The sequence below is a fragment of the Vidua chalybeata genome, chromosome 19 (assembly GCF_026979565.1).
Source record: "Vidua chalybeata isolate OUT-0048 chromosome 19, bVidCha1 merged haplotype, whole genome shotgun sequence".
NCBI classification, from domain to species: domain Eukaryota; kingdom Metazoa; phylum Chordata; class Aves; order Passeriformes; family Viduidae; genus Vidua; species Vidua chalybeata.
This window is the reverse complement of record NC_071548.1, coordinates 10,378,108-10,396,295: the sequence shown is the minus strand read 5'-3', so window position 1 is coordinate 10,396,295 and position 18,188 is coordinate 10,378,108. Positions and strand designations below refer to the sequence as shown.

Below are 18,188 nucleotides of genomic sequence, written 5' to 3'. Positions count from 1 at the left end.
ACCTCGGCCCCGGAAGGGCCGCGCATCCGCGGGGCGGGGCGGGAAGCGCGGCGGGAGCGGGAGCGGGAGGCGGCCCCGGGGCACGGACCGGCGGCTGGTGACGTCAGCTGGTGAGGGCACGCGATAGCCGCGTGACGTCACGGCCGCGGCGCGAAAACCCGACAGACGGCGGCGAAGGCGGGAGAGGCGGCGGAAGGGGGCGTGGCCTCGGCGGAGAAGGGGCGGGGCGACCGCGCGACAGCGCGCCGGTCCGTCCGCGTCACGTGACCGGGACAATGGGCGGCTGTTGGGCAGCGGGCGTGGGTCACGTGGGAGCGACCCGAGGCCCCGCCCCCCGCCTTCCGCGCGGAGATCCGAATCTGGTCCCGCGCGCGCTTTTACCGCCCGCCCGGCGCGCGCGCCCGTCAGGCGGCGCCATCGGGGCCATGGCGGCGGCGCGCGCCCCCCGTCCCTGAGGCACCGCCCGGGGCCGAGGGCTCCGCGCTGCTCCCGCCCCGAGCGAGCCGGCAGGGCTCCGCGCCCGCAGCAGCCGGGGCATGGTGGGCAGGGTCGCCGTGGCCGCGGCGGACGCCTCTCCCGTCCTCCCCGGGAACGACGGCGACGTTCAGGTGGGGACGCGGGTCGGGGTCGCGCTGTGAGGGCGGAGCTAGGGGTTGCGGCTGGCGGGGGGCGCCCCTTTGGCGTTCGCCCCTTTGGCGTTCGCCCCTTTGGCGTTCTGCCCAGCCGCGGCCCGTCCGGGGTGCGCGGGGAGCTGTGAGGGGCCGCCCGGCCCGGCCGTGCTCGCGGGCGCTGCTGACGCTCGGCGCAGCCCCGCGGGCCGGGCTGTCATTAAACGCATTCGAGGAGCTCTGGGAAGAGACGTTTTCTGCTTCAGAGGGTGTGATTTCCGAGGAGTTCAGTTTCTGGTAAACCTGGAGTTATAAAAGTCTTTATGAGCCAAAGTCTTTCTTGTGGCTGTAGAAGTAAATGCTCTTTCATGGTTTGAATCATTATACGAGATAAGAACTCTCTTGTGTTCATTTTCTTTAAGTATTCTTAAAGGTACACTGTCTTCCTAAGATATGTCACATGTTTACGGTAGGATCAGACCTTTTTAAGTGATGTTGGAATTCCCTCTTAAATGCTCCACAGACACTCTAGGGAACATCTCAAGGTCGATCATCTGAATTGACCTAGACTTTCAGACTTCAGGATTGTGAAATCTCTGCAGAGCTGTTCTGAAGACCTTGTGATCCCATCCAGTTTTGACCATCTCAAGGTTTCAGAATAGGATTTTTATTTATTTGAAACCGCAGAATCTTTATTTCAGGCATGGATGGCCTTTGAAAACGTGGAGATATAGTTCCTGCATGCCCAGTCTGAGCACGTTAATATGAATTTTTGTCTTCTGAAAAAGTTTTATGTAAGTCATCTTAAGTTTTTTAAACTAAGATTCATGTTATACCTTTTACAGCCATGCAAGAAGCGGCGAGAGGAAGATGCTTCTGCAAAAACGATCACAAGATATTTTTCACCATTAGTAAAACCAGTGGATAAAGCATTGTCATCACCAAAATCCAACAACATCTTGGATTATTTTAAAAAGACATCTGCCACTGAGAATGCTGGGTTCCCAGTAGGAGCTGGAGAAAATAAAACACTGTTGGACGCTGATGAAAAAGAATGTAAATCATCTTTCAAGCCATCTTTAAAGCGGAGGAGAAAAGGGAAGAAAGTTAATTTAAGTAATATGCCAAAAGAAATTAAAGAATCTGAGAATGACCTTGAAATAGAAATTAGTAGTGATGACAGCAGAGTAACTACAGAACTGCAACAAGACAGTAATGACTTTATTGCTTCTTGTACTCTAGTGGACAAAAAATGTGCAGGAGAATTAGCAGAAGATAACGATCAAAGAGAGAACTTCCCAAACATTATCCCCTCCAGAAAAAATGCAAACAACTTCGGTTGTGAAACAAATGGATCAAAAAATAGGATAAAAAAATCAAGGAAAAGGAAGCACAAAGTAAATACTGATTTGTCTGAAAGCTCTTCATTGGAAAACCAGATGAATGAAACGTGTAGAAAGGAAACTGAAGAGAAGACAAAAACAGTAGCAGAGTGTGATGCTGCTATTGGTGATTCCAGTTTTGAGGTTCCTAGGGATGATGGGACATCCCAGGTAAATAATTGTATAATAACCGTGTCATTTGAGGACTTCTTGAGAAGTCAGGGAGAAAATAATTTTGAAGAAGATACAAAGCCAGCAATGGACACTTCTGGTACAGCAAATGAAATGGACAAAAGTGATAGTATTAGTGACCCAGAAAAGTGTGAGGAATCCCAACAGCAGCCACTCAGAACAGTGACTGTCCTCGCACAAGTTCATTCCATTCCCCCCAAATTACCTCCCTCAAATAAGGAGCAGAAAGGCTCTAGGAAAATAGCTTCCATTTTTTTGAAGCAGAAAGGATGTGTAGGGGAAAAAGAAAGCAGCTCAGCCCTCTTGGACTGTGAGCAAACCGAGCAGGTGACTCAGAAAAGAAAATCCAATGTCGTTATTGAAGAAGAAGAATTGGAGCTGGCTGTACTGGAGACCGGAGGGGCGGATTCTCTGAGGCCAAAATGTACTCTGGAAGAAAAGCATCAGTTTATGAAAGCTTTTAAGCAACCAACAGCAGATGTAACAAAAAGTGGAATTAAAAAGGCACCTGGAAAACAAAAGCAAGCTGCTGCAAAGTGCTCAAAAGTAAAAGAGGAATCTGAAGATGTTGTTCCTTCAAATAAAGGATTAGAAAGTGGAATACCAGAAGATTATGTGGACAAATGTAGTAGACATTCTAAACCTAAAAGCAATAGCACTAAATCCAGAAGATCTAGGAAGGTTCAGAAAGAAGGAAACAGAAGAAAGAAGGCTTCAGAAACTAAGGAAACTGATGTGTCAAACACCAGCAATTATACTGGAGAAGAGGAGTTGGGTGCTAGTGTTGTTACTGTGGAGAACACCTCAGATGTAATAATTTTATCAAGTCCAGAAGTGAATGAGTTAAAGAGGAGTTTAAGGCAGCAGAAAACCAAAACATCAACAAATGTTACACCTAAAAAACCCAGGGCTAGAAGTGCCTGTTCTGCAGATGAATTAAGTGCCTGCCCATTAGAGACTTCCACCCCAAAAGCACACAGACAATCCTGCAAGAACAGCAACATGTACAGAGCTGAGGTGATTACTGTGCCCTTTGATAGAAACAGCCCAATAAGGTAAACCTTTTAGAGTATATTCTACCTTTTTGCCCATTAATTGTATGCAAGTATTTTGAAAATAAGTCATAATTATAAATGGATTGTATATCAAAGTTGCATGGATACTGATCATGGTGGATAAAAATAGAGAGGAACCAAAAATAACTATAAATTTGTTTGTACTATAGACATCAAAGAAAAACCCAAACAAACAACAAAAAACCCCTCATCCACCAGTTGGAGAATTGCTTCTGTTTACAGCACTGTATTTTTAAAGGCTTTTGAAAATTTAATTGAGAGTAACATTTCCCTTTATTAACCAGTAATAATTTCATAATACTCTCTTCCCTAATTAGAATGAGGTTTACACGTATCAAAGCAGCTACAAAATCAAATAAAGCTGAAGCAATGAAAAATGAAGACTCTCACTCCCAAAACACAAAGGTAATTTATGTAACAATTGGTGTCAGTATTTTGTCATTTCCTGTATGGTTATAATTGTGGTGTATTCAGTATTGTGTAATAATACAATATGACAGTTCCCAGCTGCCCTATGGAAAGGGAATATACTATGATTTATGATGAAATTTGAGATAGTTTCTTGTACCTTAAAACATAATTTATTAGTAAAAATCCACCTTTCATCACAGAAAAATTCCATAAAATAGCATGCTCCTGAGCTGCAGGTTCTCAGGATGGGATATAGAAATGACTGGACGTGGCACTTAGTGCCGTGGTTTATTTGACAAGGTAGTGACGGTCAAGAGGTTGGACTTGATGATCTCAGAGGTCTTTTCCAACCGAAATGATCCAGTCATTTGTGATAGTGTTTGGGCACAGCAGAACAGCTGAGGCTTAAGAATGTCACTGCCCATATTTGTTCCATGAAAAAATTGAGGATCTCCTTGCAGGGCTCTCACTTCCCTTTGAGAACTGTGGATATCATCTTGGTTTGCTTGTCCTTTCAATTATTTCATTTTCTTTTTGATACCAATGAAATTTTGCAACAGTTACCTATTTCTATAAAAGTAAAAAATTATATTTATATGCAAAGTACTTATTGAAGAGAGTGCCATTAGTTGCTATTTCAGTTTTTTTGTTCTTTGTTAACAGATAAACTCCACTTCTAAAAACATATCTAAAGCAAAGCAGCTGATTGAAAAAGCAAAGGCTATACAGCAGAACAGATCAAAAGTGAGTGAAGACCCAGCAGCTCCTGTGAGGCGCTCGTCTCGACAGCGAGCTCTTGCTGAGAAGAAGAAATCAGAAGAAAGTGATGTAAGGCTGTATTTTGAGGGGGGGAAATTATGATATATTTGTTATTGATATAAGCAACACAAATGATTCCTACTTGATTCTTTACAAGAAGTGTTTGCAAGCTAAGGTAGATATTTGCAGTGTATTGTTAATAAAGGATGAAAATTTATGTTTTCTTTCTTATTTGATTTGCTCTCCCTCTAGGAATCAGTAATAATTCTAGGTTCAGACATGGATAGTGTCACTACTACAGAGCAGAGTGTGAAGGAAAAGAGACTTCGGAGCTTAAATGATGTTTTGGGGAAGAAGTCTAAAAACTTGAAGGTTGCAAAGAACTCCAATGGTAATTGGGTTTTACTGAATGTGTTTATTTTTTATTACAGAAACATTTTATATCATTGACTATTGTAACTTTATTTCATAAAGCTGCCTTTGCAGTATATTAATCTTTTCCTCTGATTTATCTTTATTTTAATGTTCCAATATATACCTTCCAGTTTTATAAGAATTAATAATGCAGAGGTTATTTACATGTGTTGTTTTGCTTTTTCTTCATTCAGGGAAAACTGTTTATTTGAAAAATTGTCAACATATATAATGTTTTGTTGTGTCTCCTTTTTTTCCCTCGTGTTAAAAAATAGCATCTATACCGAGGAAATAATTAGAAACAAAGCTATAATAAGTTTTGTTAAAATACTCAATTTTCCCTTAAGAAAAGGAGATTCCCTGATGATGTTAAATGGAACATACAGGTAGTGAACACAGAAGCAAGGTTAGAATCTTGTATCAGTGCTAATCTAATAATAGGTTTTTTTACCTTTTTAAAGGGAAACTGGGATGTCCACCTTCCTGCCTAGGCAAAAATGCTCAGAACTCTGCAGGTGAACCAATTGTGATCTTTGATGAAAGCAGGTCAGTTGTCAAGAGTGCAGTTGCTTAAAAATCAAAATACATTTCAAGGTTAAATATACTTACTGAAATGTGCTATAAATATTTGTGACTTTTATACTTACTGATTAATATTTTAATCTGCTTGCAAAATTTTAGGGGTTTCTTGGAGAGTTCCTCAACCATTTCAGAACCATATTAGATGTCTGGAAATGTAGTTGATGACTGCTGAAATAGAAATCCCAAATTGCATATAAAAATACAAAACCAAAGAGATTTTTTTTTTTTAAGATTAAAATTTTTAATACAGAATTAATTTCAAACTAACCACATTAAAATTAATTGTAGTAATTCTGGTAGACTATCTTCAGCTCATTTGGAAGAGAATGTGATTAAATTCAGCCTTGCATAGCTGGAAGTTCTACTAATTCTATCTTCTTTTCTTTATTTTTCTTTTCTGTTTTCATTAAAGCCAAGATGCATCTGAAAATTCTCAAGACGGTGATCCATTCAGAGCAAAACGTGAATTCCTGATGAGTGGATTGCCGGAGTCACTGAAAAGGCAGATTGCAAAGAAGGCAGCAGCAATGGAAGCATACTCTCTTGCAAGTTCCTGCTTTAAGACTGTTGTCCATGTACAGCAGAAGGATGACTGTAAGCTTGTGTTAAGCTTTTGGGTTTTGTTTAAATGTACATAATAATTTCTGAGGAATTTGTGCAGAAAGAAAAAAAATTAACAGCTTAGGACTGGAATAGGTAGGAGTTTTCTCTTGTTTTGTGTCTCAGTAAGAGAACAAAACTTAGAAGCTTCCAGTGAGATGTTTTTGAATACAAAATTTGCAAATTAAATTGATGCTAAAGTAGTCTATATATGCATGGGTAAGGATGCAAAATTCTTAATATTTAGTCAAAAAAGTTGGTCAGTTAAGTTCCAATTTGGAGAATAAAGATTGTGTTGGACTGATTTGGGCAGAAACCATTTCCTTCTGACAAAGGCAAAGGACTTCACTAAAGAGAGAAGACCAGCCCATTTGTTTTCCTAGAATAGAAGTTAACTCCTGTTTTGTTTTTGGTGGGGGTTCTTTGTAGGTTCTCCAATGTGGAAATTGCAATCACCATCATGTCCTCTATTAACTAAGCTGAGGGAACTGAGTACTGAAGTCACAAACATCACAAAAATCACTCTCTCTCTTGGTGAATTTTCCACTGTGAATTCAAAACTAATTGGAAATTGTTCTGCACCTGTGGTTAGTACTTCAAAATTCAAATTGTTTTGATACTTGGAGTTACGTTTTTAATAAATCCTGTTGTTTGAATTTGTTTCAGTCCTGTAATTTGTTTAATTTTTTTTTAATTGCCCTGTATGTGAGTTACTCATTTTGCATCTTACCATTAGACAGTTCTCATCAGTTCTTAACAGTTTCTGTTAATCTCTGAATTTAACAAGATATTACCAGTTTAAATTAAGCAAAACACTCAGTGTAAAGTTTTTGAGTAATTCTATGTGTGTATATTCCAGCTTTCAGGCCACCGACCAGCTTTTCCTGATGCATTCAAGAAGGATTTGCTAGATGAGATTGTGGCTTCTAATTCTCAGTTTCCAGTGAGAAAATACTACTCCAGGTTCCTGAAAAAGCAAACAGAGAGGTTGGCTTTGGAAAGCAGTACACAAGGTTAGGAATTTATGTAGGGAGAAAACCATCCTCACTCTCTCTGGCATTAAGAAACAACTGGGAATTAAAAAAAAATTGTTACTGAAGGAATACTTTGTTGGAAATAAATTGATCCTCACATTTTAGGTTATTTTGACCAAATTCTTCAAATAGGGCTTAAGCAAATGTATAGTAGTAATTGACATAGCCTGAAATTTTAAATTGATTCAATTTTTTTTTTCTTAGAAAGCAGAGATAGCACTGCAAATCTTGATGTAATTGAGAAACATCCTGACAATTGGAAGGAAATGAAAAGGAAAAGGAAAGAAACAGAAGACCGCAAATCAAAAAGAAGAAAACAAATTGGTACAGAGACTGAAATGAAATCAAGAGTTTCCAGGAACCTTATTCCTCCCATATCTGGAGAGAAACAGGCAGAGACAGGACAAGCCACACACTTGGGAAAAAACATGACCCAGAAACCAGATAGTGTGACAGAACACCCTGGGTGTTTATCAGATCCAAGAGAACTTTCAGGTAACTGCATTTCCTATCTCATTTTAATCTTTGCATTGAGGAAGTGTATGTGTGATATATGTCAGCTTTCCACTATGATGCAAAAATCAAATCTAGTCCTGATACTCTGCTAGATTTGATGAATTCTATTGCAGGAAGAACTGTTTAAAAATGGACAATATTTTTTTCTGTAGGTCTGGAAAAGGAAGACATGCTCTGGACAGAAAAATATCAGCCTCAAGATTCCAGTGAACTTGTAGGGAACAAGAAAGAAATTGAAAGGCTACACAGGTCAGAAACTGGGACATGGATCCATTCCTAAAATTAACCCAAAACCTCATTTACTTGATAATGCTCAAGCACTGACAGAGCAGTACTTGTGTGTACTTCCCTACAAGCATCCTGATCCTCACCTTGCTGTACTGTCTGCTTTTGATAGGAATTTAACACTGAAGTCCACCTAACACATTGTGCTTTCCATTAAATTTTCTGTGTCTGTTTAAGTTACTGCTGTGGCTCTTACACAGAATTTAAAGACCCATCTGACAAAACAACACTGAATTATGAGTGAATAATTCACCAAATTACTTGTTTTTATACCAGTCAGCTAACAGAATGGAGAATGAAAAAGGAAACCTTTTCTACAAAAGAATCAAATCCTGAACATTTTTTTGCTTTTATCTGAAAGGACTTGATAGGTTTCTATGGGGTAACAACTGGCTGATGTCCCCTAGTTTTATATTCTGTTCCATCTTAATTTGGTTCACTGAATTCACCAGCAATTTTAATTCTTGTTTTCTTCCTTTGTTTTATAGCTGGTTAAAAGAATGGAAAAGGAGAGCTGATTTGGAAGAAAAACGAAATCAGAGGGAAAAGGAGGACAAAGAGCAAGAAGGTACTGATAGAATTAATACAGCTTCTCTTTTGTTGAATGTTGGCAAAGAATTACAGTAATCCTTTATTTTCTTTTTAATAATTCTACAGATTCTTTAAGCAGCCTTGACTTTAAAGATAATAAATCTGATATTGAGGAAGAGACAACCCTTTGCAATACGGTTCTGATAACTGGCCCACCAGGAGTGGGGAAAACTGCTGCAGTGTATGCTTGTGCTCAGGAGCTTGGGTTTAAGGTTTGTGGAGTTCTTTCTTTCCTCAGTGCATTTTTCTTATTTATAGCTAATATGCAAAAGCATTTGTAATACAAGATGTCTGCAATGGAATTTTCTCTCTCTTTTTTTTTTTTTTTTTTGTAAATTAAATACCATTGCAGATATTTGAAGTCAATGCCTCTTGCCAGCGTAGTGGGAGACAAATTCTGTCTCAGCTGAAAGAAGCTACTCAGTCTCATCAAGTGGACAAAAAAGGTGTGAATGCACACAAGCCTTGCTTTTTTAACAGTTGTAGCACTACCAAGTCACCAAGTAAGTGTCGTGGTTCTTATCTGGGGTTCTTTGTTTGGTCTGAATTATGGGGTGGGTTTTACAGAGGGGAGAAGGTTGTTAAAGACTGAATTCCCAAAACGAATTTTAGATATCAGTTGTTTTTAAAAAGATAGCAGATTTAGCTTACCTGGCCATAATAGTAAGAGCTGGTCTGTTGGTTAACACAACTACAGACCAAATTAAATATTGACTTTATTAAAATACTGACTCTTGATTACATTATTTCTGCAGTGCTGGAGCAAGTGCTGTAGCATTTGACTAGAAAGTTGAACAGAAAGCTTTTCCTATAACAAGAGAAAAGGAAAACAAGCAAAAAATCAGCACAGTAAATTTGTCATTTACTATAGATAAAAAATGGGTTTTACTTTAAGTTTGTCTGAGGAATATCAGTTTGACATTAGATCTCCAGATGAAGTTTAATATAAAACATGCCTTGCAGAAAAAATGTATTCTCCAAAGAAAGTTATTTCTCCAAGAAAACCGCCACTGTCACCAAAAGGAGCAGGATTAAAACGAAGCTTGCCCTCTAAAACACTTGCAAACTACTTCAAAATTTCTGCCAAACGTAAAGGTGTTGATGGAGAAACAACATCTGAAGAAAAAAATGGAGGTAAGGTATTCCTTTTTAATAATGAATTACCTTTGGAGATGGAAATACTACACTGTGTATGTGGAGCTGTGTGGAGAAAAGAATAGGTTCTCTTAAGCATTTGATACATGGGGGATTTTTGAAGCCAGTACCTGGAAAACATTAAATGGTTTCACTCCTCCTTCCTGCTCAATTATTCTGCAGGAAATACTCAGAATTCACTGGAAGTAAAGAAAGACGCTCAAATTAAGTCAATAAACAAAGAAGGAGGAGAACACAACAGGAAAAATGCAACATCTCTCATTCTTTTTGAAGAGGTAAAATTCACGTGAAATGTGCTGTGACTGTTCACAGCTTGTAACTGCTGCTCAAGCTATTGATACTATGTTTGTTTTCTGTAGGTGGATATAATATTTGATGAAGATGCAGGATTCCTAAGTGCAATAAAGACATTCATGGCAACTGCAAAGAGACCTGTAATTCTTACCACCAATGGTGAGTAGTGTTTGTGACAGTAATTAGGCTTTACAGACAGAACAGCCACTTTTAATCAGAAGCTGTAAATGGTGATGGTTGAATACTGCTCCTAAATGCAAAATTAAATGAGTGGAGACTGTAAAGCAAGTATTTGAGTGCTTGAATAAAGGTACTGGCTGCTCTAATGGATAAAGAAAATAACTAGGTTTGAACATAATGGCAGTTCACTGATCTCTCTTTATAGATCCAACATTCAGCTTAATGTTTGATGGCTATTTTGAAGAGATCAACTTTAAAACCCCTTCCTTGGTAAGTCTGTGTCTGGAAATGCAGGTACATCCTAAGCAAATAATTGTCAGCTGATTTCAGTTTGAAATTTAAATGTTGGGGTAGGTTTATATATTTCTGATGTAACATATTTGTTTGATCAGAGACAGACATGTCTTTGAGGTTTATGTAAGGATGTGTAGGATGTATTTATCTTTACACGTAGAAGCTGTTTTACTAGCACAGAAAATTTATTTTCCAAACAATTTAGTGGTGCTGAGAGTTACAATAAGAACATCACTTAATCACTTAATTTAGTTTTTAGAATGTATTGAGATAAATATCTGATAGCTCTGATCTGAAGGTTGGTTATGCCAGTACTGGTTCATTCATTAAAAAGTAAGCAGTTATTTTAGAAGTATTATGGGTTATTCCCTTAATGTAAGCACTAGTGTTCTGTGCAGCAAATAGTTTTATTTGCAGCTATGTATTAGGTGAAAAACCTAAATACATGAGAATCAGAAGGACCTAATTACTGAGAAGGGGAAAATTTCTTAATGTGAAACTGAAAACCTGTTGGACTTCAGGCAATTGCAGAGTTAAAAGAAAGAATGCAAGAAAAACCTTTAAAATGAATATATTTCAGTAAAAGCTGATCACTGGTGATGAGAAGCAAAGTGTAGGTAGCCTCAGGACCATAAGCAGAATATGTTTGTGTGTTTGTTTTTAATTATTTCTAAATTGAACTTAATTCTCTGACATAGCCTACATAGACTGGGTAGTTTGCTTTTCCTTACAGGTTTTAATCTAACTGTAATCTAATTTAATAAACTAATCTTCTGTATTAAAAGGCAAAATGTATTGCAAGCATAAATAGAATAATTTGCTCCTGTGTGACTTCCTGCAGTGTCATTGGCAGGAGTTGTTTCAGTGTCTGTGTGTAACTCTTGTTTAGATAAACTCTGTGAGCTACCTCCAAGCTCTGTGCCTGGCTGAGAACCTACGGACAGATGAGAAAGACTTGGCTGCTCTCCTGACCACAAATAACTGTGATATCAGACAAAGTGTCCTGTACTTACAGTTCTGGGTTAGAAGTGGAGGTGGATGCTTGAAAGAGAAGTGTTTGGCACTTCATGGTATGTTGATTTAATTTAATCTTTAAAAAATACCTATCTAAACATGAATTTGACTAAATCGAAGCATTCTTAGACATGTATGAATAAATGGTAACTTCTTGTAAGACTCCTAAATTTGGGGGAGGGGATGCTTCTGCTATTTTTAGCTATTTCCAAGCCTTGTATTAATGCATAAGGAACTTAAATTTGAGGGTTTTATTGCCTGTCAATATGGTTACTTATCTCCCTTTCATGTTGTGAGTAGCAAAACCAGGCAAAGAAGGGAACCAGTAGTGATTTTCCTCAGAGTTTGCAGTTCTTTATCCATATAGCTGGTAGGCAATTCACTTAGAAGAAGCAGAGCTGAAAAAGGGCTAAAAGTGGGACAGCTGGCAAGCAGGCAGGGGTAGGAACTTGATCCCAAAGGATTCAGGAAGAGTTTAGGGGTGTGAGGGAGTGGCAGGGAGAGACAAGTGAGACACAGCCTCTTTCAAAGGTTGTGTGGGAAGCAGGAGAGCAGTTTGGTAACACGGACAGCAGTGATGTGGGCACGGGGATGTCTCATTTCAGCTGCTCTGTTCGACCAGCACCAAAGCAAGAGGTGACAGTTACAGCAACTTTTGTGCCAGGAATTGAGGCAAAGAGGTGGAAAATCAATTTCATGATGCAGTTGTTCCCTTTCAAGTAAAGCCTGTTATCTCTGTGCAGGAGAAGAGACAAGGAAGGCAGATAATGTCAGTCATCCTGCAAAGTCTAAGGATTCCAAGGTGGATTTTTCTCAAGCTGATGATTCACATCTTCAGGAGTTTCCAAAATGTGATACAGGCTGCGTAGAGACGTTGCTTGGCCTTAAGAACATTCTGTTGCCTTCAGAAGATTTGTTTACATTTCTTAAGGTATTTTTGTAGTTGATTTGGTAATACTTTGAATGATTGCCAGACAATTGAGTATAACCATCACGAGGAATAGCATCATCTTAGAAGCAAATCTCTGAAAATGTTTGTTGTAGAAATTGGAGAATTCCATGGTTAGGTACAATCTGAACTGGGGTGGTCTCCTGAAAGAAAAACAGTTCCTCACCTCATTAGCACAAAGCCAGGAGTGTGAGGTTTTCTATAATATTTTTATTTAAAAGAAATTAATTTTAATATGTTGATAAAGCTTTCATATTATTATTTTACAGCACAAAATCACAACTATGGAGGAATGGAATAAATTGATACAGCTTCTAACAGAATTCCAGATGAAGCATGTGGATTTTGTATATAGTAATCTTGAACTTATTCTTCCCTTACCAGTGCAAGTTCTGTCAAACCAGTCTGAAGCCTCAAAGTCTATACTTGAAACGACTACTATAGTTTCTTCAAAAGACAAATCTACTAAGAGTTCTTGCTCTAGAAAGAGTAGCCCTGGAAAAAGGTCTAAAAAGACAAAGGCTCAGAAAAGGCTTGAGATATTGGATGATAGTGACTTATTTGATTCTGAGCTGAACTATTCAGCTGAATTCATAACTTTACCATCAGACAGTCCTAAGTCATGTGCTGAAATGAATAAAAAGGAATCAAAGTTTTTGGTGCATAAAGAACAAAAAGAAGTTAAAACTATAACCTCAGTAAATGAAAGAAGGTCTGCAGTTGTTTTTCAGTGCCTGAATTCACTGACTGAGTTTGTGGAAAACATGTCCTTCCTGGATTGCTGTGTAAACACTAACACCAGAGAACCACTGGAGTTTTCTAAAAGTGAAGAATTTCACTGGACAAATGCCAAAATCAGAAATGGTCTTTGTGATGAGTTCAGTATAGAAAATACTGATTGGTGGAGTTCCCAGAGCTGTAGTGAAATAAAGGCAGCTATTGAAGCACTCAGCTTCACTAAAAGTTCTTTTAATATTTCACAAAATTTGGAATCCTTTTCAACTACCAGTAAAACACCTGAAAGTGACCAGCTGAAGGGACTTACTCTGCCTCTCTCAAACATAAGGAATTGCATATCCTTCAGTCAGGCACCTGATTCAAGGTAAGACTTTGTTAATATTTCTGGAGTGTAATGCAGTAATTTGTCAAGAAGAGCATTTCACAGGGTGTAGGACTGTTTCAGATGTGATGTATAAACATTCATACCACTATGACTGTTGTCAGTGTGCCTCAAAACACTGCAATATATTGTTCATTGTGCTTTTACAACCTTAAATTAACTTCTTGTCAATCTGCAAGATTGACTTTTCTTGAACAGCCTGACTAATCTTGTTAAGGAATGGTGGCCTTGGTCTAGTTACTTTCAAAATGGACAAACAGCACCACTACCCCCAAAAGAATAACAGAACCCTAAAGGAATGGCTTTTTCAAGACAGATGGGATTCTGCAAGTACCAAACATGCAAATTTGTCACCTGCTCATACTGAGCTCATGTTAAGTGTGTTGGTAGGTGTTGCTTGATGAAGACCTAACAAAATCCAAAGTAAATTCTTTGTAGTAACTTGTGCTAACAAAGAATAACCTTTAATACATTGTAAAAGACCAAAGAATACTCTCAAGTGTGGGCATGAGACATTGTTTTTAACATAAAAAGTCATCATAGGTAAAATTGGCACAATGGGCATTTAAAGCCCATTCAGAGGTCTGAACAGGAAAATGGCTTAGAGCCTTTCTTCTGTAAGTCAGTACCCAGAGGAGCAATGGCAGAATGGATCTGACCATGCATCCTGTGACCAGGTTTATGTTGTGGGTTGGACACCTGGACCTGACACTGATATTCTGGCAAATACCAGTTGCATAATGCTTTTTATTTTTGAAGACCACAGATGCTTTCAGTTGTGGTTGTACTGAACCTCACATCTGCATCTAGACTGAAGAGCTCACCAGATCAGATTCCTGATTAAGACAAAAGCTTTGGCCAAACAAACCGCTGGCCCTCATGTTTCTGTCCAGGTGCAGATGCTTTGTGATGCTGTGTAAGCAGCACACAATTAGAAGCTGCAGACATCTGATCCACTGAGATGCAGTTCTGGACATGGATTTAATGGAGTTTTAAACCAAGAAACAAGTGGCTTTGATCCTAAAGAAATAAAATCATCACTGCACATTATTGAATAAGAAAAAATAAAGCTTCATTCTCTGTTTTAGCACTCACAAAAAAGCACAGAAGAGGCTGGCTGTCATCAAAACTGTATTTTCCAGAAGTCCTTTAAACCTGGGCAATAAGCAAGCTAGTACCCTTGAATACCTCCCCACTCTCCGCAGTATCTGTAGGTCTGAGAAGCTTAAAGAGCAAGGGAAGACTAAAAGAAGGTAAGTTTGGGTTTTCCTAAATCTTGCTACATTTCATTATAGAAGGTAGTTAAGGATTTTAATAAAATAATTTTGTCAAGTAATTCTAGGCAAGAAAAGTGGACATTTGTCTCTCAAAATAATAAAAGTGTTGCCTTATATTTGGAAATAACTTTGTTCCTTTAACAATCTTTTTTACTTTTTTTTTAATAGGTTCTTGCATTATCTTGAAGGGATTCATCTTGAAATACCCAGACAAACAATAAATGGTCTGTCTTTGGACTTCCCTTAAAATTGCCAACACCAGATATACTTGGTGCCTAATGGTGGTGTTCTCACCATAGCTTGTTTAGGTTTTTTTTAATTACCACATTATTGTATATTCAGAGCCATTTGTATATTAAATTTTTATAATTATTTAAAATAATGTATATATCTATTGTCATTATACTGCTCTCCACAGCTGAAATGTGGGTTTGTTTGGTGCTTGTCCAGTAAGGGCATTCATAACATTAAATGCACAAACTGTTCAGTAGGGACTTCTTCTTGCTCTCTCTCTAATTTTTTGATCATATAGCAAGAAGTCCTTTTGTAACAACCAACTGTGACAACTTCCACAGCAAAGTTGCTGTTTTCTGAGGAGACTGTATTGTTTAAACAAGTTTGTTTCTGAATTTGCAGTTAAAGTAATAAATAACTGGAGGTGGGAGGGGGCACAGGGAGGATGCAACAAGTCCTCCAAAGTCTAAATGACTAAAACCAACTCTTCACTTTGACCACAGGGAACAAAGTCCTTACAAAGCACTATGCCTCAATGTACATATATTTGTATACATTTCTCTTTCATTGTTTACAGCTGTCAGATCTGCATGTTAATCTCCTAAAAAGGTAGAGAAATTACTGTAGCTCAACATGGTCTCAAGAGATTTAGGCAAGATTTTGTAAATAACAATTATCCCAGCGTTACTTTGAGTACAGGAATATTTAACTACTTCTAGTCTTGTATATTGTGTTCTATTCTTACTTTTTTGTATTTGACAAGACTTCAGCCTGAATATTTGTAATTGAATCCGTTTTTATACTACAATAAATTTGTGAGACTTTGCTACAATCTCAATGTTTCTGTTGCATGAAAGGTAAAACTCCTGAAACATATTTTTTAAAGGATTTTAAAACTGGGGTTAGTTCAACCATGTACTTTTCTGCCTTTTCTTTGCAGTTGGACTGTTTCTGTTCCTCAAACTGAGTCAGACTGCTGCCATGCAGTGGTGCTCCGCTTACCTCAGTGTGTCTGTAAAAATAAGGAAGGCCATTTGCTAGTTCTGGTCTCATCTTACATTTTTCATGTGTTAAAGATGTTCATGAATAGAAAGATTTATGGAAACAATGAATTATTTTAAGCTTCTGCATTGTAGATCATCTTTATAGTTTACTCTTTCCATAGTCCAGAATTGTAAAAAAAAAAAAAAAAAAGTGGTGTCTGTTAAAATCCTCATGGCTTGATTTTTTGTATCAACAGACTATGCTTCTCCTGTATGATTTGTAAAAATAAATACGTATTTAATTTTTTTTTAAATAATAAAGTAAAATTGTATCTGTTCACTGCTTTCTAAAGGCACTATCAATCTGACCTACATAAATCAGAAACAAGTCCTATAAAGTAGTAGTATTTTAGGAAATTCAGGGATTATTTGAAAGACCCAAACTAGAAAGCAGTGAGAGAAAATTTACCTTCTTTTGAAGTCAGCTCTTTGGTTTTAATAAGTGCCTTAAGAAGTTGTTTACAGAATCTGCTGTGGTGTCCTCAAGGTAAGGTGGAATTCAAGTATTTCCCTTCTTGATCAGGTATTTACCACATGAAATCACCTCAAGCTACTCTGAATGAAAGATAATCTGTGTGTGATGATTTGAGTTCTGATAAATCAGCACCTTTGGATTTTTATGCATCAGGTATAAGCATCTTTTGTATGCTAGAATAAAGCAAGTTTCCAAGAGGGATGGGCTTGAGGAAGAGGGACCTGGGGCTGGTTTTGACTAACTCTGCTCAGAAGGAAATGCTTCACAAGCTCCATTCCAGTACTGTGAAATTCGCCTACTTTTGATGCAAAATATTTTCCTGCAACAGTTTGGGCCCTGGTTAGTCCTTTATGTACTGCCCCTCCAGCTAACTTCTGTGTCTTGAAATCGGAAGTAAAAACAACCCTGGAGTTTCACAATGACTCCCATTTAAGCAGCAGTTATTAGTAGGCATACAGCAACTTGAAAACAAAACCAACAACCTTGTTCTTGGGGAAATCACAACCAAGTTTCAAGCTTTTCTTTCTCTTTACTGCCATTCCAATATTGCTCTTCAGAATGTAAATTAGGGTGACATTATTCTATCATCTCATGAATAATATAGAAAAAAGCAGTTATGGTTGCAAGAATGAGCCAAAGGCTTAGACTGTGTTAATGCTACTGCAGAATAGAAGTTGGAGGAGGGAAGGACCCCTTCAAAAGCAATACTCTCTCAAATCTTTGTGAAAAAAAAAATATATATATAAATAACCACTCCTCAAATGTCATACAGAATGTTCCTTTTATTCCACAGGAGTTATAAGGACAGTACAAAAATTAAGCTAGCAAAAAGCTTTGGTGTATGGCTTGCAAGATTACCTGGGGAAAATGAAATCCTCGTTTACATTCCAGTATGCAAGAGTTCCTAGAGGGAGAATGCTGAAAAGAGATTCTGTGTAAGTAGCTGAACAACTTTTTCAGATATTCTGCTGGTGTGTATTTCAGAAATTCACAATAGTTACAAATAAATAAAAGGCATAATACTATTTAGTACCTAGAAGATGGAAAAAAGGTTTCAGTATTGGGAACTGCTAATACATGTCTACTGATTGTTTAGTCATCTACAAAATTATAGTGTTTTTACAAGATTGTAGATAAACTTTATGAAAGAAGCATTGTGTATTATGCTACTGCACTATAACAGTGCAAATTAGCAATGCAAATTACATTTAACCCAAAACTAGAAAAATATTTTAATACCTCTTAATCTTTTTCTGAATTAATTAACCTTCTTGGAAATCTTTGTCTCAAATTTTTCTCTTTGTCTTTTCTCTTGTCTTAGATAAACAGAATATTAAGGCACGATTTTTTGGCATTTGCTTTATCATGGAAGAGCAACATTTTCAGTAGGGTTGAAATGTTGTATTGTCTCTGTGTTGAGCTCTGTGGGCAGAGTTTTTCTGGCAGTGCTTGGTGTCACCGAGCTCCCTCAGAGCCTGTGCTGAGCACTCGCAGTGGGACTCAGCTCAGAGCTGCGTTGGGAGAGCAGGACTCACCTGCCCCGGCGGTACCGGTGCTTTTTCGGTCGGTGTCTGGGGCGCGACTGCCGTTCTGTTCCCCAGAAAGCTTTGTAAAATTACTTCTAGAGAGAGGTGGGGCTGGGGCAAACCTGGAGGTGCGCGGACGAGCCCTCCTGGACACAGATTCGTCTTAACAATGAACTG

The 18,188-nt window shown here is 38.3% G+C and overlaps 1 protein-coding gene and 1 long non-coding RNA gene across 6 annotated transcripts; one reads left to right on the top strand and one right to left on the bottom strand.

Annotated features, from left to right (window-relative positions):
• Positions 1-488: 488 nt before the first annotated feature.
• ATAD5 (ATPase family AAA domain containing 5) lies at positions 489-17,524 on the top strand. 5 transcript variants are annotated; one of them, XR_008434162.1, is made up of 25 exons: positions 490-608; positions 1,454-3,237; positions 3,576-3,663; positions 4,333-4,497; positions 4,681-4,819; positions 5,304-5,388; positions 5,837-6,018; positions 6,454-6,611; positions 6,884-7,037; positions 7,263-7,553; positions 7,727-7,823; positions 8,348-8,427; positions 8,517-8,662; positions 8,803-8,953; positions 9,414-9,584; positions 9,768-9,880; positions 9,965-10,058; positions 10,285-10,349; positions 11,263-11,443; positions 12,131-12,318; positions 12,606-13,438; positions 14,545-14,709; positions 14,902-14,957; positions 16,534-16,638; positions 17,279-17,363. XR_008434162.1 is itself a non-coding variant. In XM_053960106.1 (24 exons), the coding sequence occupies exons 1-24, from the start codon at positions 537-539 to the stop codon at positions 17,308-17,310; spliced, it is 5,490 nt and encodes a 1,829-aa protein (XP_053816081.1). In that variant the 5' UTR covers positions 490-536; the 3' UTR covers positions 17,311-17,394. The 5 variants fall into 5 exon arrangements, 3 of the variants coding, with proteins under 3 accessions (XP_053816081.1, XP_053816082.1, XP_053816080.1); XR_008434163.1 differs by lacking the exon at positions 14,902-14,957 and having other exon boundaries at positions 489-608; XM_053960106.1 differs by lacking the exon at positions 16,534-16,638 and having other exon boundaries at positions 17,279-17,394.
• LOC128797505 (uncharacterized) lies at positions 17,248-18,110 on the bottom strand. Its single transcript, XR_008434165.1, has 2 exons — positions 18,021-18,110; positions 17,248-17,403 (listed from the first exon to the last, which is right to left on the bottom strand). It is a non-coding gene; the product is annotated as an uncharacterized LOC128797505 (long non-coding RNA).
• Between the last annotated feature and the right edge of the window lie 78 nt (positions 18,111-18,188).